Source organism: Poecilia latipinna, unplaced genomic scaffold (assembly GCF_001443285.1).
Source record: "Poecilia latipinna isolate Pla-1442-1.1 unplaced genomic scaffold, P_latipinna-1.0 Scaffold487, whole genome shotgun sequence".
Classification (NCBI taxonomy): Eukaryota; Metazoa; Chordata; class Actinopteri; order Cyprinodontiformes; family Poeciliidae; genus Poecilia; species Poecilia latipinna.
Window position 1 is genome coordinate 282,988 of NW_015113103.1, and position 17,240 is coordinate 300,227.

The following is a 17,240-nucleotide window of genomic DNA, read 5'->3' on the forward strand; positions in this document are numbered from 1 at the left end:
TTGAAAGTGCTATGCGGGTGTAAAAAGGTATGGTTTTTCAGTGTATTATCATTTGTCTTTCTTTATTTAGCTAGTGGGGTTAAATTCTTCAGTGACCAAAATAGCATTGAAAAAGCCAACCTTTAAATAAAATTGACAAATGTGAGGATTTAGGACTCATTCAGAGGTTCAAACTCAGATTTTTCTCTGCAGTAAGGATGCTTGCTTTGATGTTTTCTCTTGTTTATACTTCAACCTGAATGCAGGTGCATCTCTACAACAACACATTGCCCCTATAATTGTTATGGTATGAAATCCCACATAATTATCTATGTCAGTTTATATACATGCATTTTTATATTTTTTATTAAAGTCAATTTTGCTTACCCAGTATGCATTTCCATTCTGTGTGCATTCCCATCAAGCCTCAACATTCTTGAGTATGTGAGAGTAAATATACCTGCATTTTAAGCAGTCTACTTGTGGTGCCCCTTGTTTCTTCTTATGCATATCAAAACCTGAATTGCTCACATTGCCCACTGAGTTGGGGACTGCTGATGTGCAGTCTTGAGTTTGACATTTGCCCTTAGTCATCTGGGATGTTTGGAAAGAAAAGGGAAAAGCTGAAGGGTGTTTCTTAGACCAAGAAGGATTTGTGGTTCTATAGCTAATTAACAGTTGCGTCACTTTCAAAATTTCAGCCAGCTGTATGATCCTTTGCTATGGTGAAATTAGGCAAAGAAGATATTTTGGGATTCACTTTCTGAATTACAGTCCATTGAAGGCTGGGGCTTTTCTGGGTCAACAGTTGATTTGTTTCAGTGATAATGCACTTTAAATTATTTTCTCATTTTTGACTTGGAGGCTATTTTTTCTTACATTATTCATATATTATTATATTTTTAACCTCACTTATAGCTAGCAAATTAAGTCTATTAATCTATTAAAACCTTCAGTATATAGTTGTTGATTTCTGGCTTATAATGGTTAAATCCAAATGAAACATTTGTTCATTGCCTCAAGTAACAAGGCAATGTTACTTGAGGCAATGATGTTTTCTTCCTTCAGTTAAAGCTGTAGTGAAACATGGATCTTAAAACTTTTATTGTTTTATATATGTATTTTCTGCAATCTAATTGTGGATTGAGCAGCCAGGTTCTTTATTTTAATGTTTTCTCAACTCATTCATTAGCTTGCTGTGTGAACGACAAAGCTAATTAATAACAGTGTAACTTATCCAATGACACAGTGACAGCTCTTGCTTGCTGACCAGCTGTAAGCTGTCAGACATCTTTGTCTCCATTATCTTTTAGAAAAAAAAAGATCCAGCAGTTGTAAGCTTACATGGCTTAAGACTCTGCATGAAATCACAACAGGGGAGAACCTCACTCATCACGGCATCAAACAGGAAGTACCGGAAATCATTTTCACCTTGTATTCACCTCTTACTGGGCTCATAATTGCAACAGATAGGTATGCTCAGAGCCTACAGTCCATTACCATATACCCGTGGACAATGATTAATGGTCTGTTGAGAATGAACAGCAAATGGATGCTCTCATGCAGTGTCCATAAGCTCATATACCACCAAATATGTGGCGTTTTTGTAAGGCCTCTTGTTCTCCAGACTGTTGAGGGAATACATGACGGCATACCAAGAAGGAAGCACCGCAAAGCTGTACAGTCTGATTCTTAAAATTTAAGTGCAAGAGTATTGTTTATGATCATTTTAGTCACGACCACATCACCACATTAAACCAACTCTACAGAATGTGACCATTACTAATGAAATTAGCATTGTTTAGGAAGAAAGAAACTCTTTGAACATCTGTGGGAGGTACTGAGATCAAAAGCTTGCCATGGTAATGTGTACTCTATTGCATGGATTCACTGAAGCTTCAAGTTTCTGTGCTACTATTTGGCCTTGTGTCATTATTCCCTTTGTCAATCCCCTTAAATTGTCCTTCTTTCTGCCCTCCCCTCACGCACAGACGCTGTAATTGATTGCCGGTCACCTGATGCACATTTGTCATCAGCTCTTAAGGAAGTATTATCTCCTGAATCCTTTGCTCTCTGCACTACCATTGTGAGTTTATTATCTGTTCTGCTCCTGCTTGATCATCTGTGGTCTTAGGTGGCCTTGCCTTTACAGATAACTTGCTCTTAAGTGGTTTTAGTTTTGTTCTGTGTGTGACGAATAGAAGAGTTCTAAGGCTTTGAGTCCACTTCAGCCTTTGAATTTTGCTTTTGGATCCTTTCTTTTCTTACACACCATGAAACCACTGAGCTGACAGTCTAACATTTTCCATGAAAAAATAAAATGCTGCAGATGGAAAAAATAACAGGTGAATTAAAGGTTTTATTTTTCTGTAAAAAACAAAACAAAACAAACATCTTAAACTCACCGATGGGGCTGGCTTTCCTCCTTTTGCTGTGCAGACAAGAGTGAAATTCTGAGCTTGGTATCGACTGAAGGGGGCTGGAGTGTTCTCAGCCAGCACTGATATGTTATTTGGAGGAGCTGTGAAGGACAGAGGGAAATATTGGTGACACAACAATTTAATAACACATGTCACATTGATAAAAAAATAAAAAGATGGACATAACCTCTCCATCATATAGTTTACCAGTGGTCAGCTAGTTAACTTCTACAGCAGGAGTTTATAACCTGCAGCTCTGGAGCATCATGTGGCTTCCTGGGTGTTTCACAGTGGCTCTTAAGTTTGATAATGGATTATGTAGAACTGAGAAGGTTTGTTTTTTTTAGGATACATTTTAATAAACAGATTTATATTAGTTTTTGTTAGGTTTGGTTCAATATCTGCATAGGAACTCTACAATTAGGCTTCAAACACCTTCATTTTCCATAAACACAGAACATTTGTCATCCAGAATAAAATGCCTGTTTTTTGTTTCCATTAAATCGGCTGATTGCGATTTTGATGTTAAACAAAACAATCACAACATTGTTTCACTTAACACAAAATAGATTAAATTTTAAACAAGCAGGTAAGCATTTTAACAGTCTTAGGCTGTTTTTGGTTAACTTTAAGACGTGAATTCGTTTAATAATAATACATTTTACCCTTTATAACTCCAATTGAAATCTCAAAGGGCTCTATTTACTAGACTCAAGGATAAAAAAGGCTATGTCTTCAATTTGTTGACTCCTTATCTAAAGCATGTGTATATATAAAAGAACTTTCATAATAAACAGAAATATTTTGACATTTAATGACTAAATGCAAAATACTCATTTAGATCACTAAAATGTAAAGGAAGATCTCAAAGTATGAAATGGAGATGTAAGTTTTCACTCTGCTCAGATATTGTTTTCACCAGGCTTTCATCCTCTGCTCAGAACACTTTTGTGCTTTTCTGGGATATTATTTCACTTGAGATTAAGCTGTGAGATTTTACTTACTACAAAAGGCCCAAGCTCTGATCACAGTAGGAATTCATGTAACCAACTGTATAGTAAGGCAGTCATGAGGTGAGATAAGGATATCTTTTGAAGTTACGATTTATGAATACAAGTGTTGCGCTTTAAGGCACAGATGCTGACAGAAGAAGGTCATGGAGGGAGTGGTGCCTTTTTAATGTGTCCGTTTTTATGAGTAAATCTATCAAACACTTTTAAACAGACATGCCAAAGCAATTAATTGATTTAAAGAAGGTAGGGGGTTTACAACAGGATTCAGCTGCCGGCCTGGGTGCCTCTGTGTTTCCACATCTCTTAATTGCTTATTGATAGAACTCATACGGTTGTAAATTAACCTTAGAACACTCCATTAGCTTACTGACAAGCCTGCTTCATCGTGGCATATGATTAGCTGTCAGTGGTCTGCTTCTGAGTTGTCATGCTTAAGGATTTAACACTGAGGTTATGCATACTGCAGTTCATCTAGCAGAGTCAAGTTAGGCCAATACATAAAATGCATTATAGAGTGATAAACAATGTGAAACAATATCAATTTCCTCAATTCTAATTGGAGAAGTTTTCTTTCTAGAAACTCCAGCAAATGTGCAGTCATCATTGTCCCTTAGTCCAATTGGCAAACCGTGATGTAAGCTATTTAGACAGTGTTAGCATTTATAAATTTAAAACATCAAGGTTTTGTATAAATATGCAGCATTCTATACATTAAAACAAGACATTGTAAGTTAATTAGTTTTTATTAAACTGATGACTTCTACTTTAATGATAAATATTGACGCTGACTCGCCTGTCAAGCTAGTTGAGGAAAGCTGCACATTGATCAGGGTGCTGTGTTGAATTTAGCCAATGGGAGGGGGGCACCTAATGGGAAACTAAGCCTGAGACAGCAATAAGCCCTGGTATAACATTTGACATGATTAATACTGAGACCTACTGTGTGTAGCATGCTATTTGCAAACACAACAGGCCTGTACAGGATTAAGATGGTTGGCTGTGACGATGAATTCTAAGCTTTTCATACTTCATTAGACAGTAGATCTCTCCTCTCCACTAGTTAGAGATTCAGCTCCGTTTTCAAATAGAATTGGATTTACTAAGATGGTCACACTTTAAAGCTAATTTGAAAACAACACATAAATATTTCAGTTTTTCAATTAAGAAGGGTGCAGTTTGATGCAACAGCGTATGCTGATTTAGTCCTCATATAGACTGGAGAAAGAAAACCACAGTCAAACTAACACTAATCTTCATGTAGGTATGATGAGGGGGAAAGTGACAAAAAAACAGAGAGGGTCACTCCACTGATTTACTTTCACCAGTCTATAGCTTTATAAATATCAATTTATTCTTTTTTCTGCTACCTCTCCCTCTCCCTCCCCAAACCCCAACAAATCTTGAGGTTGTTTCTGAGTGCTGCAGCTAAGTGTTTGATCATTGCTAAATCTAGTCTATATATCTTTTTTTAATTTTAGTTTTTAGTTTTCTTGTTAAGCTCTTTGTCTTGAATTGCTTTGCAGTTTCTGCTGGTTACTCTTCTTTGTAAGTCTACATTTCTTATAAGTGAATAAATAATTATTTTTTAAATAACTTTCATTAAAAAGCCTAAATTAACTTGCATCCATGATAAGTAATTACACCCCATATCTGACCTAACAACATTTTGAACAAAAGATCCTAGAAAAGGCTGTTTATCAAAAATAATTTGACAAATGACTGCTCCTCAGCCCGTAAGTGAAATTCCTGAAGTTGGCAGATGAAACTACTGTAAATGGTTTGATGCATGACTGCAAAAATGTCTATAAATAAACATGGCTACGGTGGATCACTTCTGGTTCCTAGGAGCCAGCATTTCTCATACATAGACAATGTTTGGAAGAATGACCAGTGGAGACTACATTTCCAGCAGCAACTCAAGAAATACAATCTTTCGTGCGAGCAACTGGTCATCTTCTACACTTATTATTCAGGCAGTACTGTGTTCCTCCGTCACTGTGTGGTTTGGCTTATACACAAAACAGAACAAGGCAGAACTGCAACAAGCGTTCAGGTCTGTAGAGACCATCCTTAGGGCTGAGATTTTCTCTGTCCAGAACTTATACAGCTGTATGGTCAGGAAAAGGGCAGCTAAGATCTCTGCAGACCCCACACATCCTCAACACAAGCTGTGAACATTTTTACCTTCAGACAAATTCTTCATAAAAATTGTCTCTCTGATGAAAACCCAACAGCCTGAGTAGACAGCCTTTTCCCTGTTGAACAAAACAAGCATATGTGACCTATTCTAACCTGCCTTTAAAATAAATGTTGGGTGTTGACACAGATATGTACATATTATTCTCTTTACTTTTAAATGCTCTGAACGAGTGTGACCGGAATCAAATTCCTTGTTGTTGTACACACTCTTGGCCAAAGAAGCTGATTTAGATTATGTATTTTTTTTAAATAAATAAATCTCTCCAGAATGTTACAATCAGATTTTTCAACACTCCATACGAGGTATAAGTATAGGTTTTAAATTAGTCTTAATATTGATGTACTTCTGGGTTGATTGATCTCAGTGCTGTGTGAAATGTTGACCAAGCCAAGCAAGAAAATAGGATCTTATTTGTCAGACCAGGATTTATTTGTGCCATTTGGCAGTTACAAATCTGAGCAAATAAAAGATCAGTTTGCTCAAGACACCATTCTGGGCAATAAATGCTCCCTCTGTCTGTCTGGACCCCCTTATGTCCACTGCTCACTATAGCTCCAGGGACCAGAACTATTCCGGATCATGTATCCTTAACCGATTTGTTGCTCAGTTATTCATCCAACTCTCTGAAAGCTTGGGATGAGCAGAAATCATCGACTTACTTAAAATCAACACAGAACATCAACTTCAATATTCCTATAAAGATCAAAGATTACTTTATCAGTTTATTTTCAACCATCTGTTTTTCAGTTTTAATCATGTTTATTACATATTACTCAAATGCTCCAATTTTCCTTTAATATATGTGTTCCATTAATGTATTTATAATATATTTTTTTTATTAGTTCCTTCCTTTTTATGAAAAGAACATTGAATTACATCATGTTTAAAAGGTAACTTACATTTGCTTGCCTATTTTTTTATGTGGTTTGTCAGAAAACATTCTTACTCTCTATCCAGTGTAATAACACAGATAAAGAGGAAGTCTGGGGTGATGGTCTGAATTTTTAAGAAAAAAAAAGTGAAAGATTTTTCCAACTATTGATGAATCACTCTTTTCAGCCTTCCTGGGCAATAACAACAATGAACAACTGTTTCATAGAGGAAAAGGAAGGGCTTTTTTAATGGCCAAAACGAGAGCCGTGTCCACATTATTAGCAAAAATCCAAGCATATATTCCCAGTGCGAGGACTCTGACCGGGCTGCACCCTGGCCATTGATCCGTTTTGTGATGTTAATGGACAGGATTTGAAGGCATAGTTGTGCAGAGGAGAGTCTGGTTTGAAAATCTCAGAATAGCGTTGAAAACATCAGTTATTTCCATCAGTCTTAGCAGCAACACTGATGTTCATGTTAAATTTTTCTTGGTCTGTCTCCTGTTTACCAACACCTGTTTTTGTTCTAAGTCTGTAAGCACTATTGTGCTGGTAATTTTCAAAGAGAATGTGAGAAGGAAAATATAAAACCTGCTAATGGATAAGTGGGGAAATCTGCAGCCTGTTCAATACCTCAAAGAAACCTCTACCCTTCTTAAGAAATATAAAACTCAAATTTAATCTATATGTGCTAGAAAACCTAAAACATATTTTTCTTTTCTCCTTTTATTCATATGTCCATTACATAACAGCATTCTTTGTATTTTAATAAAGTATTGCATTAACTTTGCACATTGTCATTACAATGTAAAAGAGATTCATTTCAAACTTTTGGACAAAAAAAGAAGAAGAATTAAAATAAAAGGATAAAAGTGAAACTACACATGTACGGCTTCCAATGAGTCTGAATGGCTCTTCATTTCAAAACATTCATAAAATTCAAATAGTTTCAAAAGGTACTATTTTACTCTCCATGTATATTACATATTCCTTTGGGTTTTTCTGCCTGAATACCCTGTAAGTGGGTGGTTGTTTGTCCAGCTTGTCTCTGTGTGGTCCTGTGATGGACTGGCAATCTGTCCAGGTTGTACCCACTCTCTTGCCCAATGACAGCTGGAAATATACACCAGCCGTCGTAAGGACAAGCATGTATATGTGAAGGTATACAGAGTATTTAGTACATTGGAAGTCATGCATCACTCTTTCAATGTACTAAACTGCAATATTGCTTGGACTCCAGACCTGCCTTATAAATGTTGTGCTACCATTGCAATGTTTAATAATTCGTACTGCAACACATTTGTTATGCAAATTATTAATTATGGGAGTGTCAACATGCATTTGAGGCAAGTCTGAGTAGATACCAGATGTGTATGTGTGTTAGAGACTGAGCACCACAGTTACAGGCTCCTAGGCAAGAAATTTGCAATGTAAAATGTATGAACAGAATACAGATATACAATTCAACATGACCGCATGCTGCTTTATTCGCACCGAGATGTACATGCATTAGAAACAGCTCTTTTGAAATTCATGTACATGCAGGTGTGAAGGTGGGGAAAAGACCATTCATTTCAGATTCTCTAAAGCCTAGTGAATCATAAAAGAATTGCTAACTTCTCATTCCTTATTTTGACAAGTCACACAGTTCTATAGGCTGTGGCTGAGGTGAAGAGAGACAGCAGGCTGGAAAAACAATCAAAGTTTACTACTCTCAGGAGGGCGGGGGGTGGGAGGGGAGTCGGGCTGAAATGCATTGTATGAGTTCCCTATACCCGAGTCTGCTACTCTCAAAACATCTATTCCCCAACTGCAACAGCATGTGAGGATTGAAGCTCAAAGATGCTTTTTAAATCACATTACTTTTGTGCTTTTAGCATTTGTGTTCACACCCCACCCAGTCAATTTGCATGGGTTATTACTGTGCTGTCAGCTCATATCAGATCCTCCCGCCCAGCCAACCAGCTAGTGGTGTAGATGGCTGCAAAGAGAGCGAGACTCTGGTAGATGTCAGGAGGAGAAAAAGGATGACACACATAGAGAAAAGCTGGTGTCATACAGAACAAGTTTCCCAGTCCTAAAACCCATTAATCATGCCACTGTTGTTGAAGGTGCAGCCACATCGTCGTGTGCTTAGACTGGTCAGCGGATGTTGAAGAGTGAAGAATAAGATTCCACAATCTTCTCAGCACATTTGTGCTTTAACTTATGCCTAACTGTGCAGTGTCAGTATAGGCGGGCAATCAATATAGAATGCTGTCTAGAATGCTGTCTAGAAGCAGCCACATAAAATCATCTCTGGTCTCACAAAGTTGTTAGTAAAGAATGTGCCCATGTTAAATACACTAGAGTACCGGCACAATTGCGCTTTATTTCACTTATGTCCCATTATTATTGGAAATATAATATGTCACTGCTGCCTGTGGGTTTTGTGATTCTCCCAGGCTGACATTCTCTAAGGGTAGAAACAATCTTAGACTTACAGCTTTGTGTTTATAATGAGGACAAGGGGGACTGGAAAGAGCATTTTGCCAACACGGTTTGAAAGCTTGGTTGAGATGAGAAAAAAAAAAAAAAAAAAGCTTCTCTTTGTTTCTCCAAAATAGCAGACTGAGGCAGATGGGACTCACCCTATACCAAGCCCAGCATGTGACTGGCACCCTCATTCCTAAAGTCCATCCTTTTGTTCCTGCTTAAGGGCAAGGGTTTAAGTTTGCAATCTGTTGCAATTTGGCCTCTTTAGCCCTTTGCAGCTTTACCCAGGCTTCATGTAGCAGCCTGGTAATTCACCTGAGATCGACATGGAGTCACCTATAAGATCCCCGGGTACCAAATTTTTGATCAGTATTTCTGTGAAGCTTAGTGATACAGTGATACAATTCACCAAACAGGTAAAAGACACAAACAAAAAAATAATATGATGCCAAAGATAGGCTATTGTTATAGTAAAATATCCATCATATTCTTCTCATCCCTTGACTATATGAACAATCCCCAAAGATGTCTTTGAAAAAAATCTACATCAAAAACCTTCAACCAGATGGCCGCAAGCACCACAAATGTCAATATACTGCACACAGCATTCAGGGACAGGGAGTCAAATTCATATTTCAAGCTGACATGTAAGGGCTCTTGATGGGGCATTTATGACCAAGATAAATGGGTGTCCATGGATTACAGTTTCCATTTACGAAACTCGAAATATAGTGCAGAATGACTTTTTTTACCTTGACATGTTTAAACTTATTTTTGAAACTTGCATTAAAAATAGTCTATTGTAAATGTTTTCTTAGACATGTTAGAAAATAATTGATTTTTATAAAGGATTTCTTCTGATACATCATCATACGAATATTTAAAAGTCCATTGGGAAAAAAATTATATTTTGTCATGGAATATAAACTAAGTACCATTGTCAAAGTTTGCTCCTATGGCATTGTGACATCTGTACAGGTGTACTGTAGTTTGAGGTTCTTAAACAACATATTTTATCATTCTAGATTTCCTGTGTTTATTGAAACATTTTAGATGTTTATGCTGCATAGACACACTGTGCATTACATGCAGCTGAAAGACGATCATAAGAGGACTCATTTTAGTAAGACAAATTTTGATCTGAAATGTTTTGTGTGACAAAAAGGCAAAAAGAAATCTGTACGGGTCAAATACTTTTACAGTATCAAATGCACTGGCCCGTATGTTTGAAAAGAATGAGGAATGACAGTATTTGAACATTTCATAAAAACACATTTGCTTTACTTAGGTGTAAATCAAAAGAATTTATGTAAATTTATACCATAACCAGGGAAATGAATATTGCATCAAAAAAAAAAAAAGCCTATGATTCAAATCAGTGGTATTTTTTTTCAAAAAGCCAAGGGTTGCAGTTAACACATTCTGTCTATATTTAATGTGGGATAGTGGAAGAAGAATCTAAAGAATTCTAATATTCACTTTAATAATTTTTTTAAGAATATATTTTTTTTCATTTTGCATATCCTGTTAAGTTGTGTGTAAAGTTTTGCAATGACTACTCCTTTTGTGGTTATATTCAGTCATTTATATATCTGCAAAATGAACATAATTTTAGATTATACCCTGCTGATCTTCGTTTGGTGAGCACAGCTCACACCGTGTTAAAGTTGTAAAGATATGCTCTGTGCCATTTTCATGTTATCTAGTCCAGAGGATTCTGAGGGGGAAAAAAGTTTGTGCATTTTTATTTTATTTTAAATCACTGTACGCAAAAAAAATATGACAAGTCATACCTGCTAGAATTAAAAGTAGTGACAAAAGTATATATTTTTTTCTTTGTTTTCTTTTTCTCCCTTTTTTTTGTTGAAAATATGACTTCCAAACTTCGATTGGCATGATATGTTTTGGGTAAGGAAGGAGGGATATACCCACTGAAAGGTTGTATCACTACACACATTCTTTCTGAACATTGTAACCAATGCGCAACTGCCAATATTTGCTGGATAAAACAAAAATCATGAATGACATTAACACTCTTCCTCACAACAATCTAAAATCTACAGAGCAGACTTGACTTGATTTCTCCGAGGGCTAAGCCAACCCTGCTGATCTCAGCACTTCCCTTATTTACAGTATACCTTGGCAGGTGTTTTATTTTTACTATCACTTTGCTTTTTTTCTGCTTCAGAGGTAATTACATTCAGTACAATGGTGGTTCAAATCAGAAGGTAAAAATAAAATCTATTTACAGTGCTGTACCGTAGAAGAAAATGAATTTTCATACGCAAGCTTTCATAAAGTAATGGTTGGAAAATCAGTTTGCATAACCGACTTGGTCCTTGTTCTTTTATAGTAAACTATCACAAGATGATTTAAAATAAATGTTTCAATATTGGCCTTAAAAGGAAGACGTAAATGGATCCTGAATTTCATGACGTACCACTATGTGATGCAAGTGCAGATGTATAATTAGTATCAAATGTTATTTGATGGCTACATGCTGAAATGTTTCATATCCAATCTTATATTATTCATGGATGTATTGGTTCTGATTCTCATCAGAGAAAGTAATAGATTTGTGTAAGGTTTGAAAGGGACTTTCATTTTCAAAATAAATTGAACTCTGATGGTGAAGGCAGCTTTTTAAACTAGATCTGATGACTAGTATCCCAGTGATCCTGACCTACCAATGACCCAGGAAAAAAATCCTGTTTTCTCCTCATCCCTCAAAACTTTTGATTGCAAAAGCATTGTACTGTAACATTTCAAAAAGCTTGGTCTACTGACCATTGCTGGATCTGTACCCCTTGTCTTTTGACATATTTTACAAAAACTCGTAAATTTGCTATCCATATTGTAATGTTCAGTAGTTTGAACTGCATGTATATGCAACTGAAACAAGATCACATATACATATTAAAATACACCTAACCTTTGCCTTTCTCCCTATCTAACATTAAATCAGACATACTTCTCCTGATGTAATTCAGTCACAATGACATGACATTATGTATTTTTGAAGTTTTTACACTTTATGACCTGGGACAAACATTATCTTTTCATATGCTTGAGACTTTTGTCCTATTTCCCCTGGGAAAACTTGTGTAACTGATTAGATAAGTGGGCTCCCTTACTCTCACACACCTTGTTTTTGCTCACAAAGTTTCACTGCTCAGATAAGGGCTTTGTGATGGCTACAGTAAAATATTAACTTTATCCTTAAGCCATCTACCAGGGTCATTCTCCATTTATGAGACCCATTTGTCCCAAGATTTAACTTCACAGCTTTTTTTGAGATGTTGCTTCAATATTTCTGGTTTTTCCTCATCTTGCTGACTATTTTGTGAAGTGGACCACTCCCTCTTGCAGAAAAACACCATCACCCACCAACATGAGACTGCCACCTGCATACTTTAGTAAGAATAGTGTTCTCATATTTGCAGACTTCCCTCTTTTTCCTCTAAGTCAGTGTTTCTCAATTCTAATCCTCAGGGACAGCCGCCCGAATATCTTAGATGTGTCTCTGTTTCTGAACACCTGATTCAAATGACTGCATGACCTCCTCTATATGCCATCAAGTGCCACTTATTGAAGACAGGTGTGTGGCAGAAGGAAAACACCTGAAACATGCAGGGCAGTAGTCCCGGAGCACGGGAGTTAAGAACCACTGCTCTAATTTGATAGTCATTTGGCCAAACAAATTACTTTCTAATCAAACCACAACACCTCTCCAAATATCAAGGCCTTTGTCCGTGAGTGTATTTTCAAATTTCCTTCTGACTTTTCATAATGCTTTACAATTATTGCTTCTTCCTTGTTGAGTGGCCTTTCAGGCTGTGGCTGTACAGTACTTGTCTCCCAAGAGAAAAAACAGAATCCGTCCCCTGTCTGAACATTTTTGGACAGGCATACTCAGGCATCTGAAAGGTGCATGCAAGGGTAAAACAGACTTGTTGAGGACCACAGTTCTCCTTTTTTGGTTTTGATACACTACGAGTCAGTGTGCTAGAGATGTGTCTTAAAATCCAATTCACCAAAATATTATAAATTAACTCATTCAAAAACATTTGAATTAACTTTCCAGCTTTTCCAATTTGATACAGGGAAAAGCATGGTAATGTCCATGTATGTATACTTCTAACTTTGAAGAAAGTACATAAAAGAAATCTACAATGTTTTCATTCATTATTTTAAGTTTTAGCAAATGGAACAAGTTTTTGAATTCTACCTGACTTTAACTGGGGAAATTAAGTCTGATTTAATATTGGAGGATGATAAAATGAAGGTTATGTATCCTTTCATGAAGCGTCTGAAAACACCTAGTTTTTGACAATTAAATCTTTGAACACAAACTTCAGTTCACTGAATTTGTCGTCACATCCCACTACAGTATGCTGTCACATAACAGCAACCACGGTTCAATTTTCTACTTGAGTTGTTTCATACTCAACGGAAGTGCATACCATCTCAATTAAATCTCAAGCTTTTGCTTCAAAGATATGCTATGTTTTGTCTCAAGAACACCTTTAATTGCCAGACTGAAAAGAGTGATAGACATTTTTAATTGACCTGAATTTAGAGGTTAGGAAACAATGGCAATGATACAATCTACTTGTTGGAAGTCTCTGTGTGTGCTCCGTTTTATGCCTGCCTGGTCACACTTTATGTAAATGGAGGAAAACATGGAGAAAAGGATACGAGTATAGAGCCACAGTCACTTATTTGATTTACATGCTGTGGCCCTTGTTAGAGACAGGTTAAACAATGACACCAGGCTGTAATACAACTGCCGCTCCGGATTCTTCAAATGATTATTCAGTTCCAAATATTCCTATGGGAGAGAATTGCTCATGATTCCTCTCAACAAGAGTGGGCTTGGAGACAGAAAAAGACTGACCTCATGGCTGCAGCACACTGCATTTGAGGGTCATGAATTTGCAATTTCATGCCTTCATATTAACTGCAGATGTAAAGAGCCTCTTCATCACTGCACCCTGCTGCCTGAGGTCTTGATTACAGTTTGCCTCAAGTGGCTCGCCAGTTTCCCCATACAGCTTGGAATAATTAGGATGACCAGATTCCTCTGATTCACGCTTGAAATTGTCTCGATTCAGCCTGGAGTTTGGTCTTTCCGAGTCTTTTATCTGGGTGTGTTTTTCTAGTGAATGCATCGCTTCACACATTTAAAATATTGAGTGATCATATGCAGAGACATGTATGCATAAGTATCTTACTGCAAGCTAAAAATATGCATTCTCTCCGACTTCTGTATTTAATAGCCAGGAAAAATGCTTTGTACATAGTTTAAAGCTCATGCCATATCTGTTCAGAATGTCTGCAAAGCAAAGGATGAGATTAAATTACATTGCAGTCAAATAATTCTGTGAATTTGGGTAACACCTTAGTAAATTCCATTGAAGTGTTAAGTATTTATTGCACATCTAATTTCCAAATGTCATGCAGAAGGAAAAAAAAAAATACTTGAAACATAAACCGCATATGGATATGGAGTGATTTTTTTTTCTCTTTTGGTATCAAAGGATCATTGAACTACAGAGGAAAAAAACTGTCTCGTCATTTCTTGTGGAATCCTGGTAAAAGATTTGACAAACTACTCCTGCTTTGACAGAAGAAAAAAAAATCATTGTATAGCACAATAAAGATTGTTGTGTGGAAGCATTCTGATCTTTTTTAAATTAAGCTTAAATACAAAATAATTCTTTCATATATTAAAGCATGTATCTTAAGGAGTTTTTGGGAAGTTTTGTTTCAGCTAAACAAAAAATTTAAAGTAGAGAAATTCCAATTCAGATTAATGACGTGGTCTACAATACAAATCCCAGCTCTATCTTGCTGTCTAAAAAAGGCATATACTACACTCAAAGAGCTTGCATTTCTTAAGTAATATCATTTATTCACAAGCAATGGACAGTTTTACTAACCTTTGTAATTATTCATCTGGTTGCAAATCATAAATGTTCCTTATAAAAGGTCCCCAGCTGTTAGTGAGACTCCCAAATTGTGCAACACAATTTAGGGAAGAGTTACAAACAGGGAAGTCGGTGGCTCATAATTTACAAATGACAGACTCACTCTGTGCCAAGCTACAATGAGACAGATGGCATACACATAATTATGATCATCTGTAAAAGCTCCTAGATTTATTCATTCATTCATATCCTAAAAAACCCCAGCATTTTCTGAGGTCAATTTTGATTCATTTAATTATTACCTCACTGAACAGTTTATGCTTGCCATTGCTGCCTTAAAATATAGCCTTTGTCTTTTGCCTACTTTAGAAAAAAAATAACCTGGTAACAGAAATTGTATCCATTAGGTAACTTTACTCTATGGGCATTCTTGCCATTGATACCATGACATTTATCTCCACTCTGGAACAACTCAGGTATGAATCAAAACAGAAAAACCCCAACATGGCATGTCTGATAAAACACATTGGTCACAAAAACATAAAACATCAAAAGAGCAAAAAACTAAACAGAGTATTTTTTTTGCCCCCTGAATTGAATGAATAGCTTAAGTTAAGACTTGCAGGTCATTTTCAATTACATCTAGTACACCTAGAACAGTAATTGTATTCATAATTTTGTCTCACAGACATTCTATAAGCTACTCTCTTGCCTCTGAGAAATGCAACACCTTTCCACTTTCTCTAGAGCCATGCACACAATTTCAAACATTTTTCTTTGGCAATAAATTATGTACCAGTAGGCGATGACAAATGAAGTGTAGGAACTACAGCTTTTACACAGTTAAGATTTGTAGAAAGGAATGGAAGGCTGAAATTTTTCATACTGAACGAAATTCTCAGAATTGAGGTAAACATTCCTAGTTATTAACCTCTAAAACTGATGGATACAGATTTATATCTAAAATGACTAAAAGCTTACAAATAAATTACCCGCTACATATTTGCTTGCTGGACCAACTAATTATGTATATCCCATCAATGGTTAATTGGGCATTTTAGATTTTGACTGTAATGCAATACTGGAAATATATTCATTGAGTAAGCATTGCAAATAACTGCAATTTCTTTGTCAAAGATTTTGTAGCACAAGTGGGCTTTATTCAGTGTTTCACATAGTAAATGGGCAGAAAGACAAGAAAGAAAGAGATGCAGGAGAGGCTGCATTATGGACTAATAGACTCCTACAATGAGGCTCTCACTTTACCACTACTCCATGCAACAACCCATAATGGGCACAATTTTAAGTTGACCAAGTTAATTATATTTGTTTCATATGTAATCAAGCAAGTCTACCTGTGGTTAAAAATCAAAGTTCCTGTGTAAAACCACAATAACATTTTTTTTGTAGTACTTTTCTCCAAAAGGTCAAATTTCAAAGAATGAGAAATGTGTCATTTCATTTTCTGTACTCACAGGGTGGCAGGTGTCTATTATCATTATCAGCATCCAATGGAAAAGACAAGAGTACACTCAGAGTAGATCGCCAGTTTGTTTCTGGACCACAACCCTGCAGATACACTCAGAGCTTTTTGGATTTTGGGAGGAAACCTGTGTGCCCATAGAGAATCAGCACATGCAGGGGTGGAATAATCAAAGTCAGAAAATAATGCGAACTTGTGACCTTTTTGCTTTAAGGTGTGAATAACTGTTCCACTCTGCCATCCTGTGTAGATTTTTTTTTTTTTTTTTTTTTTTCTTTAAATTATCTTTTGGGGCCTTTCCAAAGTATTTTATTAGAAACTAAATCAGTTAAGATGGAATCCTCTCCCTTTTCTACATTAAAATGTCCACAGTTGATCTGATGAAGATTCCCAACACTTATGTTTTCAAGCCTACCTGATAACATAATTGTGTGATTGTTTCCAACTTTCTTTTCTGTTTGGTCTTTACATTTCTTTGCACTAAATTAGATCTCCTCCAGGTAGAGCAACATGCTTTTCATTCTACTTTAAACTTAAACAATATGAAACTAAATAAACATCTACTGGCTTATGTTTTCATACATTTGGCATGGATATTTTAAGAGTTTCTGATATTAATTTTGATTCCCCATTTCTTTGTCTGTTATCAATATCATATTTTCAACATTTCTGCATGTTGACGCAGTATTTAAAGCACTGATGCAACACCAAGATCCTGACATTATATCCCAGCCCACTCTGCAAATAATATTCTTGTTCTCTCTTTGCATGTTACATGTTACACCATGAAGAAAACATAAGCCAAAATATCCAAATGGATTAGCACACTTCAGTGAAATAGTTGGACTCCTGCTAGGAAAATATGGGC

At 36.2% G+C, this 17,240-nt stretch overlaps 1 protein-coding gene across 1 annotated transcript in view; it reads right to left on the reverse strand.

The window, feature by feature from the left end:
* igsf21a (immunoglobin superfamily, member 21a) overlaps nt 1-17,240 on the reverse strand; it is a 91,728-nt gene that overhangs the window by 38,583 nt on the left and 35,905 nt on the right. Inside the window, exon 3 of the mRNA XM_015039818.1 lies at nt 2,385-2,500. Within this exon, the coding sequence (XP_014895304.1) occupies nt 2,385-2,500 (116 nt within the window). The remainder of the gene's footprint in view (nt 1-2,384; nt 2,501-17,240) is intronic.